This window comes from Hemicordylus capensis, chromosome 3, assembly GCF_027244095.1.
Source record: "Hemicordylus capensis ecotype Gifberg chromosome 3, rHemCap1.1.pri, whole genome shotgun sequence".
Classification (NCBI taxonomy): Eukaryota; Metazoa; Chordata; class Lepidosauria; order Squamata; family Cordylidae; genus Hemicordylus; species Hemicordylus capensis.
The window spans coordinates 31,748,319-31,765,062 of record NC_069659.1 but is presented as its reverse complement, the minus strand read 5'-3'; the positions used below and the strand labels follow the sequence as shown (position 1 = coordinate 31,765,062).

At 43.9% G+C, this 16,744-nt stretch overlaps 1 protein-coding gene and 1 long non-coding RNA gene across 7 annotated transcripts in view; one reads left to right on the top strand and one right to left on the bottom strand.

Annotated features, from left to right (window-relative positions):
* EXPH5 (exophilin 5) overlaps positions 1 to 16,744 on the top strand; it is an 86,908-nt gene that overhangs the window by 56,672 nt on the left and 13,492 nt on the right. For 5 of the 6 annotated variants that reach the window (XM_053310963.1, XM_053310964.1, XM_053310965.1 and 2 more), the window contains 2 exons: positions 8,874 to 8,931; positions 11,613 to 11,736. In XM_053310963.1, coding sequence (XP_053166938.1) covers positions 8,874 to 8,931; positions 11,613 to 11,736 — 182 coding nt within the window. Of the gene's footprint in view, positions 1 to 8,873; positions 8,932 to 9,594; positions 9,790 to 11,612; positions 11,737 to 16,744 lie in introns of those variants that run through there. The other variant, XM_053310966.1, reaches the window with a different exon arrangement.
* Positions 8,034 to 16,744, bottom strand: part of LOC128351441 (uncharacterized) — a 54,701-nt gene continuing 45,990 nt past the window's right edge. Inside the window, exon 5 of the long non-coding RNA XR_008319774.1 lies at positions 8,034 to 8,255. This is a non-coding gene — a long non-coding RNA (uncharacterized LOC128351441). The remainder of the gene's footprint in view (positions 8,256 to 16,744) is intronic.

The following is a 16,744-nucleotide window of genomic DNA, read 5'->3' as shown; positions in this document are numbered from 1 at the left end:
AAGGCCCAGGGGCTAGTGGCAGCCTCCATCAACCCCAAGTTCAGCTCCCTGACTTTTTGTTTGTTGGGCCTGTGTGAAGCTTTGGCCAATACTCTGCACCGTCCCACCTCCCCACCCCTGGCACTATTCCAAGACAACCATTCTTACCTTGCAGTGCTGCCCTCTGTCCAGCAGGGGGCTCCTTTATAGGAAATTGAGCCCTTTTGAACCGCTGCGCCATCTTGGAAATTATGCACAGAGTGCATGAAAGGTAGCCCTTCTCAGTGCTTTCCTCCTACAGCCTAGTCGCTCTTAAAGGGCCCTCCCAGCACTGAGGAAAGTGTAGTGCTATAAAGAGGACAGTGCTATGGGAAACGGCTCTCGCATTGGAGGCTTTTTGACACAGTGGCCCCTGCTTGGAAAGATAGTGAAGATCACTGATAAAGTGGGTGGAATCATGTCTCTAGCAATATGTAATAGTGGGCCTGGGAGGCCTGGGCAGGGATCCTTGGTAGGAGAATTAGGTGATACAATTGTCTCCCTACTTGCATCTGCAAAATGTGAGTCCGTGTGGAATTGGCACTTGTAACTGTCCCTTTTAATAGCTGTGTGGCTTGCTACAATTAGCAGCAGCTGCTCGTGTTTAACTTCGTTCCATGAAATGTTTCATCTGCTGATGTCTGCATACAGAGGCGCTCTAACCCCCGGACCTTGGGGCCCCGGTCTGTGGCCTCCAAGGTCCGGGGGGGGGCCCTCCTACCAGCACCCCACACCTGCCTGCCACACTGTGGCTAACCTATGTGTCATGGTTTTTTAAAAAAATAAAGCTGCTGAGGGGTAACGGGGGGGTTGACGAGTAGTTGACCTCCTCCCCCCCCCAGCAGCAGTGGTGATGGGGGTAGCGACTGCAGGGCGCGTCCTCTCTGCCCAGTGGCTGCTGTGAACTGCAAGGTGCACCTGCGCAGTTCAGAAAAAGATCATCTCAGGCCTGTGACGTCACAGGCTTGCGGCGATCAACTACAACAATTTTAAAAATGGGACGTAGGTTAGCCACAGCAAGAGGCCCCCCCAAAGTAGGTTTTGGGGGGCCTTGTGGCAGGGGGGGCTGCCTGTTAGGGAGGCCTTGTGGTGGGCCAGGGGGCTTGTGGAAAGGCTGATCCGGGCGCCAAAATCATCTAGGTGCACCCCTGTCTGCATATCATGCCTCTGTCAAAGGGACAGGAGAAAGCCAGGCTGGTGTGTTTGTGTGTGTTGGTAACTCTAGTCTGCACCCAGTTACCAAACGTCATGAAGCATAGCAAGATAAACTCATTGTAACAGCATCTGATGCCCTGAAGTAGAACGGCAGCTAGGATATTCCTAGATTCCATGGTAATTAAACATTTGCTCACTGGTAAAGAGGAGTTTAATTTCAAAATGCCAACAAATTAGATGGAGTTCAGAAGGGGGTGGTATAGTATAATTGGGTTGGCTGGGTGGAACAACTGACATCTCTAAGTTCATTTTGTTCTTCCGGCTTTAATTTGGCCAAGACAGCTCAGGTGGGTCTATTATCTAAAGCTTCTTAACAATAAGGAGGTAGGGAATTATGAAGGTGGTTCAAAAGATATACTTATGAAAATCCGGAAACTAGTAGAAAACAAACCCTTTCACAATGAAGAATAAGGACTTGAAAAACAAAGTTGTGTGCAGGTTTAAAAATATTCTGTAAAGTGCTTAATTTGCCTGCCTGAAAGTCACATTCTCTAACCCAGGATGGTCCCCAAGATGGCTTGGGGACCATCTACTATTACAATGTGCATATAAAGCACTGGAGATAAATGCAACAGGAATTTCAAACTTGACAGAATCATCACACACATCTTTAGAACTCAGCTTCATTCACTCCCTCCATTTCCGTAATCACTTTTCTCTTACTTAAACACAAGAGCTGGTCTTGTGATAGCAAGCATGACTTGTCCCCCTAGCTAAGCAGGGTCTGCCCTGGTTGCATAGGAATGGGAGACTAGAAGTGTGAGCACTGTAAGATATTCCCCTCAGGGGATGGAGCCGCTCTGGGAAGAGCATCAGAAGGTTCCAAGTTCCCTCCCTGGCATCTCCAAGACAGGGCTGGGAGAGATTCCTGCCTGCAACCTTGGAGAAGCTGCTGCCACTCTGAGCAAGATGGACCAATGGTCTGACTCAGTATATGGCAACTTCCTGTGTTCCCAGTCTTGGGTCCCAGATGTCACAATGGCTGAAGGGGGATGATGGGAGTTGTAGTTCAACATCTGGGGACCCAAAGTTGAGACCTCCTTCTTTCCAAATAAACAAAAATGTTTTGAGGCTAGTTTTGGTTACTTTTTTTGCAATCCTATGCATGTATGCTCAATTGTGAGTAAACCTATTGAACTTGTAGGATTTCTGAGTCAGTAGAGAGAGGATTGGTTGTTAGTCATCTGACTTTAACAGCTGCATGAGGCTGGAATTCTGCAGGGAAGGTGTTTTTTTTTTAATGTGTTCAGGGCAGACTGCAGTTCTTGTGTTTGAGCTTAACTGCACTGCAGCCACCTCGGCCATCATGGTGCGCCTTGCTTACTTCTGTAAGGCAGGCAACCTTAGCTCTCCAGTTGTTGTTGAACTACAACTCCCATCATCCCCAGCCACAACTGTATGCAATTGCAGCTGGGGGTGATGGGAATTGTAGCCCATAAACAGCTGGAAAGGCTCAGGTTGGCCACCCTTGGATGAGACAATACTGGACTAGATTTACAAATGAAAAAGGCAGCTATGTGTATTCCACTCTTTTTGGCAGGACTCCTGTGCCTTTAATTGCTGTATAACAGGCAGAAAGTCAGCCTGTTTATCCTTTCCTGAGAAATAGATAGATATTTTCTCATTGTCTTGCTACCCCTTCCCACAGTCCTTAAAAGTCCAGGGACCCCGCCAAGAATAACTTTTAAATGCAATAGGAGCTTTTGCCCAGATGAAGTGGCAGAACGGGGGGGGGGGGGGGATCCTGTGCTGATTTCTCCAGCCCTCTGTCAGCTGCCAAAAAAGAAAAGAAGCACAGGCACTTGTACCTTTTCAACTTGTTCTTCCCTGCCTGGGAGCACACTACAAATAAATGACAAAGCGTTTGGGGAGGGAAGGCTCATTCAGGCACCCAAAGCATGCCAGCGAGCCAGTTTATACTTGCTGCTGGAGCGTAATAAAGTGAGCTTGCTTGAATGCACAAGCAGGTCCCGAGGACCAAAGGACAGAAAGGAAGGGAGAGGAAAATCCACCAATGGGTGTCACCAACGGAGGACAACAAGCTTAAAGGAATACAAAACTTTGTGTAGCAGGCTAAACTGGTGCCAGCGAGGAGTGACAGTATGGTAAGCCAAGCCCCTTTAAACTTTGAGAGGAAGGGGGAGTTTGGTAAAAGATCTTCTGAAGAAAGCAACACAGAAGACTGTCGACCAGAGAGAGCTGCATCTGTGACACGTCTGGGGTCTTTGCAGTCGCCTAGAGCCCTACTACTTACCTGTTTGCAAGCAAGACCAGCCGCAACACTTCTCATTTCACTTTGTTTGCGCTTAGATTAATCATTGAGTCATTCGGTGGAAAGAGAGCACCTACTTTTCGCTCTGATCTGCTTAGCGTGGCTGCATTTTTTCTCCTTCCGTCAGAACTTTTGTTTGACAGGCAGGAATTGAACAAGGGACATTTTTCTCTCTCCCATGGCTGCAACTTCACACCAGGGGGAAACTGGATATGTTGAATCTTCTGCATTTTGGGAAGGTTATAAAGCACAAGTGCCTTGTGAAGAGGAGAGAAATGGTGGCAACACCTGGTATGCTTGTTGATGAATTTTAAAAAATAGTTGTGGGGAAAACAGATTACCCCAGCAATGTCATTTTGGACTGAGGTTGATGCACATTGGTTAATTTAGCAAGTCCAGACCAACCATTTCTGTGAAGAAATTTTCTTGTTCAGTTTCTCCTGACCTAGGAAAACATTGTTGTGTTTTGATGCGAGTGATAAATGACAACTCTTATGGTTAGTAAGGAGAGAAGCTTAAAGTTCAGAGAAACTTACCAATCCGGTTACTGAGTTGCCTTTTCGTTTACTTTCTCTCTGTGGATTAGTCATTCTCAGTTTTGGAGCAATATTTAAGACAGATGCAAAGCAATATTCTGACTCCATTACCCTCACCATCAAACTAGTGAATGATATGAAATACTTGGATTCAAACTGATTGGCAGCACCTTCCTAAGCATGTTTACTCAGAGGTAAGTCCTGTTCAGTGGAATGCTTACATTTAGGATTGTAGCCTTCATCCCATTTGGGATGAAAATGTCTTAAATCCATGCACTCTTTCAAGTAAAACCAGTATTTAATAAGTAGTTTGTACTTATTAGATCTGTGATAATTTTTATATTTGAAAATTAAGGAGCTAGTAGCATATCCTGTACCTTTAACAGCTGCAGTGGGGGCAGACTTTAGCGGTTGAAGCTTTCTCCATCATTGCAATTTCATCTGGGCAGCTACGGTAGGAGAGGGACATTGCCTTCACTCCCCCCTTGCAGACTTCCCACAGGCATCTGATTGGCTGCTGTGGGAAGCAGGGAGTTGCATTTGTCTAATCCAGCCTGGCTCTGTTTATATTCATGCTGAGAGGGGAAAGCTGTTTCTGTGGCATTTCTATCCTACAGCTGTTAAAAGCACAAGAGACCCTATGAGCTCCTTAATTTTTAGCATTTGGAATTCTGTTGCCGTATTTCATAATAACTAGACCTATCAGCTAAGTTCAGGACTCCACAGCTTGTGGCCTGAGCTGAATGCAGTCCCTGTATTACGACCTCAGCGTGAGAACAATCTGTGCAGGAGAGGATTTATCCAAAGTTTAAAACCAGGCTCGTCAACAAATGTGTTGAGCTGCAGGTGGCACAATGAAGGGAATCTATAACCAACTTTTAAACACACCATCTAGCTTTGCAAAACGCAAGATGTGCTATATGTTAAAGGTAAAGTGTGCCATCAAGTCAATTTCGACTCCTCGTGCCCACAGAGCCCTGTGGTTTTCTTTGGAAGAATACAGGAGGGGTTTGCCATTGCCGCCTCCTGCGCAGTATGAGATGATGCCTTTCAGCATCTTCCTATATCACTGCTGCCCAATATAATACCAGTGGGGATTCAAACCGGCAACCTTCTGCTTGTTAGTCAAGCATTTCCCCACTGCGCCACTTACGGTTAGAACTACAATAAAACCTATGTTTCACATTGGAAAATGAGCAATAAAATAAATATCGAAACTAATTTAAATCTTGTAATGGGTCTACAGAGTAAGAAACGATTGATTGATTAAGTGCCGTCAAGTCGGTGTTGACTCTTAGCGACCACATAGGTAGATTCTCTCCAGGATGATCTGTCTTCAACTTGGCCTTTAAGGTCTCTCAGTGCTGCATTCATTGCTGTCATAATCGAGTCCATCTGCCTTGGTGCTGGTCATCCTCTTCTTCTCTTTCCTTCAACTTTCCCCAGCATTATGGACTTCTCAAGGGAACTGGGTCTTTAAATAATGTATGTTCGCATAATGTAAAGAAACATAATGTAAATCGCATAATGTAAAGAAACATAATGTAAATCGCATAATGTAAAGAAACAATAGACATAGAAAAATAATATTCAGTACAGCCCTCTGAAGTTGTCACAGCACTCACGATACCATAAATATTTCTTAATAGTAATTTCTTCCGAATGTTTTAAAGAAGATTGGAAACCATTCTTGTTGTATCTAAAGAATTACTTTCCTACTATGGACTTTACAGCAGGGTTTGAAATTTAGTAAAAAACTGCAGGTTGGGTAGATTAGCTATGTTTGTAAGGGTTTGAATTTATGTTTTGAATTATTATTATAGCAAGGGTAAATTTTATAGTTGATGATTCACGAAGAGATGTGTGCGGGAAGTCCACCTTTTTGTGTGTATTTGCAATGAATGATAATATTACTACTGTTAAAATTAATAAAAATTGAATTTGGAAAAAAAAAAAGTAATTTCTTCCAGGAGAAAAAATTAAGAGGATTTGAGGGGAGTTAGCTGACATACAGACACCTAAGTGTTGCTTTATATTTATTATATTTATAAGAGTTCCTTCATTTGTTAAATGTTGCGTGTATACATACAGACGTCATTCACACAATCAAATACGGAGGCGCTTCACAAGAGCAGTGTGAAGTGCCGGGAGGAAGTTTGTAGGCGGGCGGATTGCCCACCCAGACAAGCAGCGGCTCTCCTGGGGCTGCCCGCACCTTGCCCAGAAGATCCCGGGGTCGGGTGAAGGAAACAACGACTATTTATATACCACCTTCCAAAAAGAGTTTCCAAAGCAGTTTACATGGAGAAATAACAAATAAGGATTTCATGACTGAAGGGGGAATTTGAGCCTGAGTTTCCCACATCCTCACCTGACATTCTAGCCTCTATACTGTGCTGGCAAATGGGTGTAAAAGAAGGCTACGCACATACTGCAGCATTTGTGGAGAATCTATGCCATGTGTGGATCCCTGTGAGGTAACTTATGGAGCTGCTCAATACAGCTCCCTGCCCCGGTGAGCTCTTCCTCACCTAGTACAACAAAGCCATATGTCTGTTTTCACATACAGTTCCCCCCCCCACCCCCCGGATTAAGACAAAGAGACCCCATTCCTTATATTCATGAAAGGTTCGCCCGTATATGCAAGTCTTTATATAATGGTCTGCTCCCAGGGTTGAAGTAAGTGGTGCATCTGGTTGCACAGAGTTCCGTGTGCACATCAGCACTCCATATGGATGGGATGACATCTTGACTAGAGACATACATGGATAGATTGCAATAATGATATTGTTGCACCTAGGGTCTTGTACAGACCATCTCTTCCCATATGTGTCTGCCTGCACATACAATTACTAGCAGGGCCTTGCTCCATGTCCCATCATTGTTGTGGCAGTAGCAGTGCTGAGCTTGTGGAACTCCTTCCCACTGGAGGTCTGCTTTGTCCCCCATGCTGTTAATTTTCTGGTGGATTGTTAAAACTTTATTCTGGCAAGCATTCGGTCAGGATTGAATTATTTATTTGGCTGGTGGTATGCCATTATCCTATGGCTGTTATTCCTGCTAGAACTATGGTCTAGTAACTAGAACTACGGTCTAGTTACTTTGGTTTGAGCTTTATTTTTAATTGTAAGCTCCTTTGCAGACCTTGATAAGTGGGGGAAATGGTCTATAAATATATTAACAATACAGCCTTTCCATAGGAGACATTTTTGGTGAATGATTAAATATGCATATTTTAAACTTGTGGATCCTACTTTAAATCTCAATTGTGGTTAATAGCCCAATGAATACTGTGTTATAAACTAAGAACTGAAACTTCGTTTAGATTGAACTGTAGCTTATATTGTATACATTTTTACCGATATTCCAGCACTGTCAAGGATTCAGTAGAAGCATTCCCAGATGGCAATTTTACCATGGAAGGTTAGGCATGCGTCCATATATCATCTAGATTTTAATGGTGAAATCCCTGTGAGCTATTGGGGATCACTTCACACACCATTTGTGGTTTTACGCATTAGAATGTAGCCCCGTTTATGTTCAGGGTAAAAAAAAAATCCACTTTTTGCGTCGGTGTTTTTGGGCAAATTTGAACTCGCAGTAAACCTGTGGTAAAACTTGCTTTCTGGGAACGTTCCAGAATAAACCGTAGTACAGAAAGGCAATTTTAGAGCATGCATGCACACACAAAATAAAAATATGGAGAAACTGAAAATTCATATCCAACAGAATTGGTGGGCTGGTTCAGATGTTAAGTGGTTAAATCGTGGATCTGTGCAACCTCCCTGAGCCTTAGGGGAGCACATATGCTCCACACCTCTGCTGTGCAAGCCTCAGCAGAGTTCTACTACTAATTGTGGTTAAAAATAATCCAGGATTGGTCATGATACCTGAACCATATTTTTACATGTAAATGTAAGAACCAACCAATCTTTGGCTTATTCTAACAAATTTGCTTGAAATAAGCCAAGATAGGAAATCCACTTTAAATCTTGAATTCAGATTTCAATTTATTTCAAGTAAGTGGGTTAGACAAGCTGAGTTCAGATGTTGCCTCACTCTTGGTTTGTGTTGGAAGTAGAATCTTTTTGGAGGTCTCGATGGGTAAGTTTCTGAGGACATCGCACAGGGCCAAGATGTAATCATTGTTCTGCATGGCATTGCAGCTAGCTGCACAAAAGATGCTGTGGTTTTTCACAGTTGCAGAATTAGGCCTGCAGAAGAATATCCAGAAAATGGAACAGGGTTTGAGTAGAGCTGAGCACAGCAAATGGAGTTCTAAGCATTTTGTAACAGTATTGCATTTTGCATACTTGCAGAAGTATGGAAATTTGAGCAGATGATGGGATGGGACAGGATCATAGCCTTATTAGTCAGAGAGGTTAGAGGCAGAGGTGCTCCTAGGTAATTTTGGAGCCTGGACCTAAAGGCATTTGGACCCGACCCCCCCCCCCCCCGCAAACTAAGCATCAACATGCTCCGCCGGGTGACCAAACCATCCAGGCCAGACTAAAGAGGATGGGGGGGGCAGGGGCTTTAGAGGCCCTGAACTTTGATCCCAAGGTCCAGGGGTAAGAGTGCCTCTGGTTGTGGGGGAGAGTCCCTGGAAAGACATGCAGCCAAATCCTATGCATGTTTACTCTGCGTTACCTCCCATGGTATATAGTGGGGCTGACTCTTAAGTGCGCATAGAATTGCAACCTGATCCTCACTTCATCAGTCATTCAGTAGGAAACTTCTTGCTGAGTATCTGGTGAAGTAGCCAGATACTAATTCCTTGCGAAATGTTGCTATGTCCATCTTCAAAGCAACCATTTAAATTATTTTTACAGATATGACCATTTTGCTCTGGCTGCTCATCCATCTTCCAAAGTGGAGGAAATGGCAAAGGTGAGTCACTTGAACAATTTTACTACCCCATAAATGCTAAGACCAAGGGGCATTTGAAATACAGTACCGGTAATGCTTGTTCTCTTGCCTAGAGGAATCTTCTGTTGTGTCCAAAATGCTATTTAATTCAACAACAAAAAAGCACTGCAGTCTCCTGGGCACCTTCTGTTGTACGTCGGGGCACAGGACAAACCTGGCACCAGACTGGCTGAAAGGTTTCTGGGTGATGAATGGGACTGTTATGGAGGACACCTTACTGTTTGACCAGTCCAAGAGAGAAGGAGCCTGGAGCTCAAAGTTCCCCTGCCCCTACTGATCGTGCTGAGTGAGAAGTGGGGAAACCCGGAGCTAGTTGTTCATCTAGCTCAGGGGTAGGCAACCCTGACTCTCCAGACATTGTTGAATCACAGCTCCCATCATTCCCAGCCACAGTTTATTGTGTCTGAGGATGATGGGAGTTGTATTTCACAACAGCTGGAGAGTCAAGGTTGCTTCCCCCTGATCTAGATCCAAGGTTTGTAGACTATGCCACTCGGAAGCTGGCTTGCCCATCTCCCTATACTTGGCTGTGTGTGTAAGTCTTCAGTGATGATGTCATAATTGTTACTATGCCAGTGACTGTTATCATTTCCATCATGTTACAGCTGTTGCCTTTGTTGAGCATTGTTCACAGTTACTGGCCATGTTAGTGATTTTGGTGACTGTGTCACAAATGGAAGACTGGCAAACCCAGTGGCCATGGATTTAATTTTTTGAGTTTATGGACTGAGAAAGAAAACTACTCATTCTGCTTTCTGCTGTTCAGAAAGCAGCAGAACACATCCCTTCTCTAAGATGCCCTTCATTCTTAGAAAAACTGTAAGACAGTCCTTGAAAATAATCAATAAAGTTAGTTCAGTATTTTACTAATAACTTAACGTCGTGTGCCAAGGCCTGGAAAAATTAAGCCACCATATTGGATATATCCACTAATCTGTGCCCATTGGAGCAAGGAGGTCCGGTATAATGTTTCCCCTCCTTTCTCTGCCAACATGGGGGTAGTGACATCATCCTTAAGGACACACTTGGGTTTCCTAATGTAGGCCACAATATGGTTGAGAGGCATGGGGGAATCCCAGGTGCATGACCATTGCCCAGACAGGGCAACACCATTCTTGAGCCTTGACTCTTTAGGTAGAGAGAAGGAGGATACTGGGAGACAATACTAACAGGAAGATACCTGTCAATTGTGCTGGAAGTCTATTGTTCAAGAAAATATGAGTATTTTTTTTGTGTATGCAAGATTGAAGCCTCCCAATTTTAATCCAGAGAAATACTGTCCCCCTGGCATCAAAACCCACTTTTGGCTGGTTTGTAATCCAGTGCTTTTTAACTGGTGGTATTTCACAGAACTTGAAAAGCACTGTATGATGATGCAGTCTACTAACCAAATGTTATTGGTTTTCAATTCCAACATCCTAATAGCTTTTCCTTCAATACAACACAACTTTGTTAGCCCCTGTTAAAAATTAAGTGTCTGATCAGGGAGGCAATCCTGCAGAAATAGCTCAGGGATTTCTGAATTTTTTAATTTGGGAAGTATATGAAAAAACATGCAGCAAATGAAGGAGTATCATGTATTCCCATTCAGACAATACACGTATCCATTCAGCTGTTTCGACAATTGCTTTTCAGCTTTGCCACAGATCCTTTGATAATACTATGGGTTTCTAATGCTAATGAGCTTTCATTTTTTTAAGAACAGAAGAGCTCAAAGTGGCTATTAATTTTTGCTCTATAATGTGGATAAACCTCAAGATGAAACTTTGCAATGGTTCTAAAGTGCCCAGAGTTTAGAACTAGATCTAAATTATAATTATATTATACTAATGCCACTTATGTGGAGGAAATGGAAAAAAACAAACAGGGTATAAAGGAACTAGGGATATGCACAGTTATGTCACTTCTGTTAGGCTGCTGTTTGTTTTTATTACATTTCTATACCATCCCAAACTTCAGTCTCTGGGTGGTTGTCAAATGGTCAAAAAACAATAAAATTAACAATAGTGACAAATTAAAACAGTAATGCAATTAAATGCAACAATCAAATGCCTGATTAAAGAGTAACATTTTTAAGACCCTCTTAAAGGCTATCAAAGAGGCCAACCTAGTATCTCAGCAGGAAGTCTGTTCCAGAACTTAGGAGCAGCTATCAAGAAGGCCTAGCTCTGAGTGGCTGCCAACCAACCGAGCAACAGCTGTAGGCAGACCTCTTTTGATGATCTTAATGAATGGTGGGGATTATACAGAAGGAGCACTCTCTTAGATGTCCTGGTTCTAAACTGTCTGGGGCTTTATATGTAATTACCAGCAATTTGTATTTTGCTAGAAACATGTCGATAGCCACTGTAATGTTTTAAAAACTGAAGTTGAGTCCTTGAGTTTTCTGGGAGACCAACCTGGCTGCTGAATTTTGCACTAGCTGCAGTTTCCAGATGAGATACAGAGATTGCCCTAAGTAGAGTGCATAGCGGTAGTCAACCCTGGAGGTTATCATCAGCACAACAGGATAGACGAAAATTCATGCATGTACATATACAGGCATGTTTGTTTTTCTTTTTAAACATGGTTATGAATGAGATGGTTATGCTTTATAGAGAAAATAAAACCTGTACACTCTCTTGATCTTGTTTTTTCCATAGACTGAAACAGGTGACTCCCCGTCGCCTTTTGAACCAACAAATAAGGGTTGCGATTCAACCAAAGTTGAAGTGGAGGAAAACATGTCTACATGGAATGAGCAGCTAGAAAATGAGCTCTTGCGAGGTAAGTGCATGGCCTTCCTCCTTTTGTAGCCTTGAGGTCAATCCCTGAGAGCAGAATATGACCGATGGTTCCCACAGCATCCTGGTATCTAGTACCACTATCACCCCACCTTTGCACACCAGTTTAATAGTACATAGGAACATAGAAAACTGCCATATACTGAGTCAGACCATTGGTCTATCTAGCTCAGTATTGTCTTCACAGACTGGCAGCGGCTTCTCCAAGGTTGCAGGCAGGAATCTCTCTCCGCCCTATCTTGGAGAAGCCAGAGAGGGAACTTGAAACCTTCTGCTCTGCCCAGAGCGGCTTCATCCCCTGAGGGGAATATCTTGCAGTGCTCACACATCAAGTCTCCCATTCATATGCAACCAGGGCAGACCCTGCTTAGCTATGGGGACAAGTCATGCTTGCTACCACAAGACCAGCTCTCCTCTCTAGTAATTGAATGATGTTGTTGTTAGGAGTTCAGTGTCTTCCTTTATCTAGATAAACAGAGCTAGCAACTGAAGGGTTGCCGTTTTTGTCCTTCAGACATTGGCACAATCTACCTAGACAAGAACAGTCTACATTGACCTTATAGCAAGAGAATTGAAGGTATTACAGAAACCACTATAGGATAGGATGTATTATCGAGTGCATTCTTGGCATTGGGTTGGTTTAGCTGTAACACCAAACCATGGTTTTCATGATGTGGCTGCATCAGCCCATTTAGGCTTCAGTCCATTTCACACTGGGGTAGGTTAGATCTGTGTGTGATCAGTTTGCCCAGAGTGTGAACTGGGATAGAGGAACAACTCAGGTGAGAAACAGTTTGCTAAACCAATATGTTGCATTTTGAACACCTACCCTGGGCAGCTTTATAGCAATGGTACCTGATAAAGTGGCATTTTGATGTTTTTGAATTGTTGCTTTGTGCCCTGCTATGTCTGTGTTTCATGGTTATGCTGCAGTGGGGACGGAGCTGAATTTATGATTAATGAATTTCCAAGCATCCTAGGATTTTACATATAGCCTCTAAATTAATAAACCAGGAATTTCCCATTTTAGGAAATCTCATTGTTAAGGTTTGAGTTGATTTTAGAACTTCTTCCAAAATACGCAGGTATGTTCAGCAGTATTTAAACATACAGTACCCCCAAATTTTGCTTGTGTACCTTAGTCTGACACTTAGTTGTTATGTAATTAAGGGTCCCTTACTGCCTCTAATTACAGAATAATTATTTGTGCCACCCCAAACTCAAAGAGTAGCATTATTTAGTGCTTGCAGTTGTCTTTACATGACATGTTGCCTTTGATAACATGTAGTCTAAATTGTAGTGGGCTATGTACCTACATTTCTTCGACGTGGTCTCTGTCTTTTGCACCACTGGGCTATGCCCCCAGCTGCCATTCCTCATCCTCTCAGTCTTTCGTCGTCCGTACTTCAGTCAACATCATGGAATCTGCAGCTTGGCAACGAGTAGGATTATTTCTATCCCCTTGTTGTTTTTTCCTGCTTTCTTTCTCTGTTTCCTGAAGGGTCTGTCACATGTTTTTCCTGACGATCCTGTTATGTCACCAACCTGGGACAGGTCTGTAGTTTTGGCCGGCTTGCTACGGCCTCCCTTTGAGCCTTTGGCCTTGATCAACCCTCGTTTCCTTACCTGGAAGGTGGCCTTTCTGGTGGCCATCACCTCCGCCAGGAGGGTGAGTGAATTACGGGCCCTAAGGGTTGATCCACCTTACCTGCAGTTTCACAAAGACAAGGTGGTGCTTAGGCCAGATGTCCAATTCTTTCCTAAGGTGGTCTCTATGTTCCATCGTTTTCTGCCACTCACTCTGCCCGTATTATTTCAGAACCTTCCTCTGATGCAGAGCGTAGTTTACATCGCGTGGACGTTAGAAGGGCCTTATCCTTCTTTCTCCAGAGGTCTGCTGAATGGAGGAAAACTCCTTCTCTGTTTGTTCTCTGTGATGGGCCTCGTAAAGGCCTCCAAGTTTCTGCTCAATCTATGTCCAGGTGGATAGTTTCGACAATTGAGCTTTGTTATAAATTGGCTCATAAGCAGTTGCCTGCTCCTGTTAAGGCCCACTCATCAGGTCTGTGGTGGCCTCTGTTGCCTTTGACCACGCAGACCCCTTGGACACTCTCTGTCAGGTGGCTACTTGGGCTTCACCCCATTCGTTTATCCACCATTATGCTATTGATGCCAGGGCACGCAGAGGCGTATCGAGGGAAAATAGCGCCTAGGGCAAGCACTGAAATTGCGCCCCCTGTCCAAACATCTGACACCCATCTTTCAGATAACTTTACCATCATATCAGCTCAAAAATACAAGTCCTTAATCTTTTAATATTTCAAAAACCATTTAGCAGTGGATGTAGCCAGACCAAAAAAGGCTGGAAAACTACAAATTTCAGTATGCTGGGGCTCATGAAATACCCAAATACTATGTGGAGGTGTACTTGGAAAACTAAACAGAAGTTCCTGCCTAATTCTCTACTATGCATTGTAGCATCACTATTACATAAGTTTTAAAAATAAATGGAGAATTTGACTTTTCCCAGATACTCTGAAAAGAATTAAAGGATATGCAGAGTAAACTGTGTCACTGCTTGGAATATATTCTAGTATTTCAGAAAGACAGTTAAAATGAGAGAAAGAGAGCAAGAAACTCCCAGTGGGGCTAAATACTAAGGATTTCACACTGATTCAAACTCACCATTAATAGCCATATTATTAAGACATCACATTTAACTCACTTATCACAAGAAGCAAAGTAAGAGCAAATGAATACAATCCTAGTTCATAAGCTTCAGCTCAGTATTCATAAGCCCTGATTCTCTGTACATAGTGCCAAATTGAATATGTGTACAGTGACTTATATTATATTAATTTTTTTTAACCTGTAGCCCCTTTTGGGGGGGCATCCTAAAGGCCATGAGGGGGTCTTCAAAGGTTTTCCCTCCCCCCACTGGCCTCTAGGGCCTCACAGGGAATATTTGAGCATGTGCAGCGGCCATTTTTTAAAATATATTTTTTAAAATGGCTGCTAAAAACAAAATGGCTACTGCACATGCTCAAATGGCCTCTGCGAGGCCTGTCCTGGCCTAGGGCCTCACAGAGGCCATTTGAGCATGCACGGTGGCCATTTTGTTCTTGGTGGCAATTTTTTTAATTTTTAAAAATGGCGCCCCCCTTCAAATGGCGCCCGGGGCACGTGCCCTGCCTGCCCTACCCTAGATATGCCTTTGAGGGCACGGAATGTTGCTGTATTTGGCAGGAGTGCCCTGCAGTCCATTTTCAGTTGATGTACTTGTTTCTGAAATAAATAACTCTGGCAGATTACATATCATTTTGTTTCTTCCCTCCTCCTTGGGTGCTAGCTAACATGCACCCATTGGTGTAAAAGACAGAGACCATGTCGAAGAACAACAGGTTGCTTACGTATAACTTTGGTTCTTCTAGTGGTCATCTGTCCTCCCCGCGGGGTCTCCTGAAGGCAGACTCCATGACTGAGGGGGACAAGGAGTGGCGCAGCCACATATAGTGGCTGGGGGCGGGGTTCCCGCCCAAGGCAAGAGAACTGAGCTTGTTAGGTGCTGACGAGGTCTCTGCGCAGGCGCAAAGCCCAATGGTGTAAAAGTACAGATGACCACTAGAAGAACCAAAGTTACAGGTAAGCAACCTGTTGTTACAGAGAAACTCCACACCTCTTGCCTCAGAGGTACATCACAGGATTCAAATTAAAATCCTCCTGTTGCCAGCCTGAAAATAAGAGTTCACAAGGAACAACGGAGAAACAAATGCTCACAGAGAGCATATACTGAGAGGATTCACACAATCAAAAATTGTGTTCTACCCAGGTTTGGGACAGGAGCTGTGTGTAATCCTAATTCTTGGTTGTGTGGAAGCAAGTTAGGAGGTAAACCTTGGTAGCTTTTCCTCCCACCTTGCTTCCACACAATCATTTCTACCCAGGTTTTCCTCTTACCTTGCTTCCACACAACTGAAAGTTGGGTGCACACACAGCTCCCAAACCCGGGTAGAACACAGTGTTTGATTGTGTGAATGACCTCACTGTATGTGCCATGAACTCCTCATGTGTGGAGTCGAGCCAGGGTGAGGATGACTATCCACCCACCTTGGGCCCGTGTGCATCAGCGATAGTTTCTATGTACAGTCTTCCCTTGCCAACCGTGGGTTTCCCAATTGCATATTTGAGTATCTGCGAATGGAAAACTGTGGCAGGTCTTGCCAACCGCAACCTGAGCATCCGTGGTTTGGTGAGGGTATTCTTTGGAAATATGGAGGTTTTGGGGGTCATTTCTGGGGGTCGGGTGATTTCCGGGGGCCAGGGGACAGTTTTTTCTGTTCTTATCTGGTTTTTGGTCTTTTTGCGACTGTGATTCCCCTAACCCCATTTCCCATTGGTTTTCATGCCTTGTCAACCATGAATTCGCCAACCGCGAGGTTTTCCAGGAATGGGAGCCTTGCAGTTGGTGAGGAACAACTGTATATGTAGCTGTGTCGGGGGTGGGGGGTGCTCCCTGTAGGCTACAAATGTTCTAATGAATGCTCTTGTGTGGGGAGGTGCAGCCTGCACCTGCCTCCAGCATATGCTCACTGTACGTACATGAACACCAGAAAAGGGCTTAGCTTTGCACCCAGTGCAAGGGAGGCCTGGGGGCTAGATCAGTATGCCCAGTGTAAAATGAGATTCTGCTCCCGGACTGGGATGTCTATGTGAATATACTAATGCTGCTATAGAATCAGCAATGCATAGAGGCTGATTTCACATGCCCAAGAAATTAACAGCATTGGCTCAACAGCATACTTGCTGCCGCTGCCTCCATAGCCCACTAGTATTAAGATAATCCTATTAATAACGCCATCAAAGTTTGGACAGCAGACATATGTACAGAAGTGTTGCCAGTGACTTTCCCATGTTTGGAAAGCTCCATCGTCTTGGAAACTTTGAAAGCTCTATGTAGTCCACTCTGGACCCTCCAACCCTCTACTAGCTGT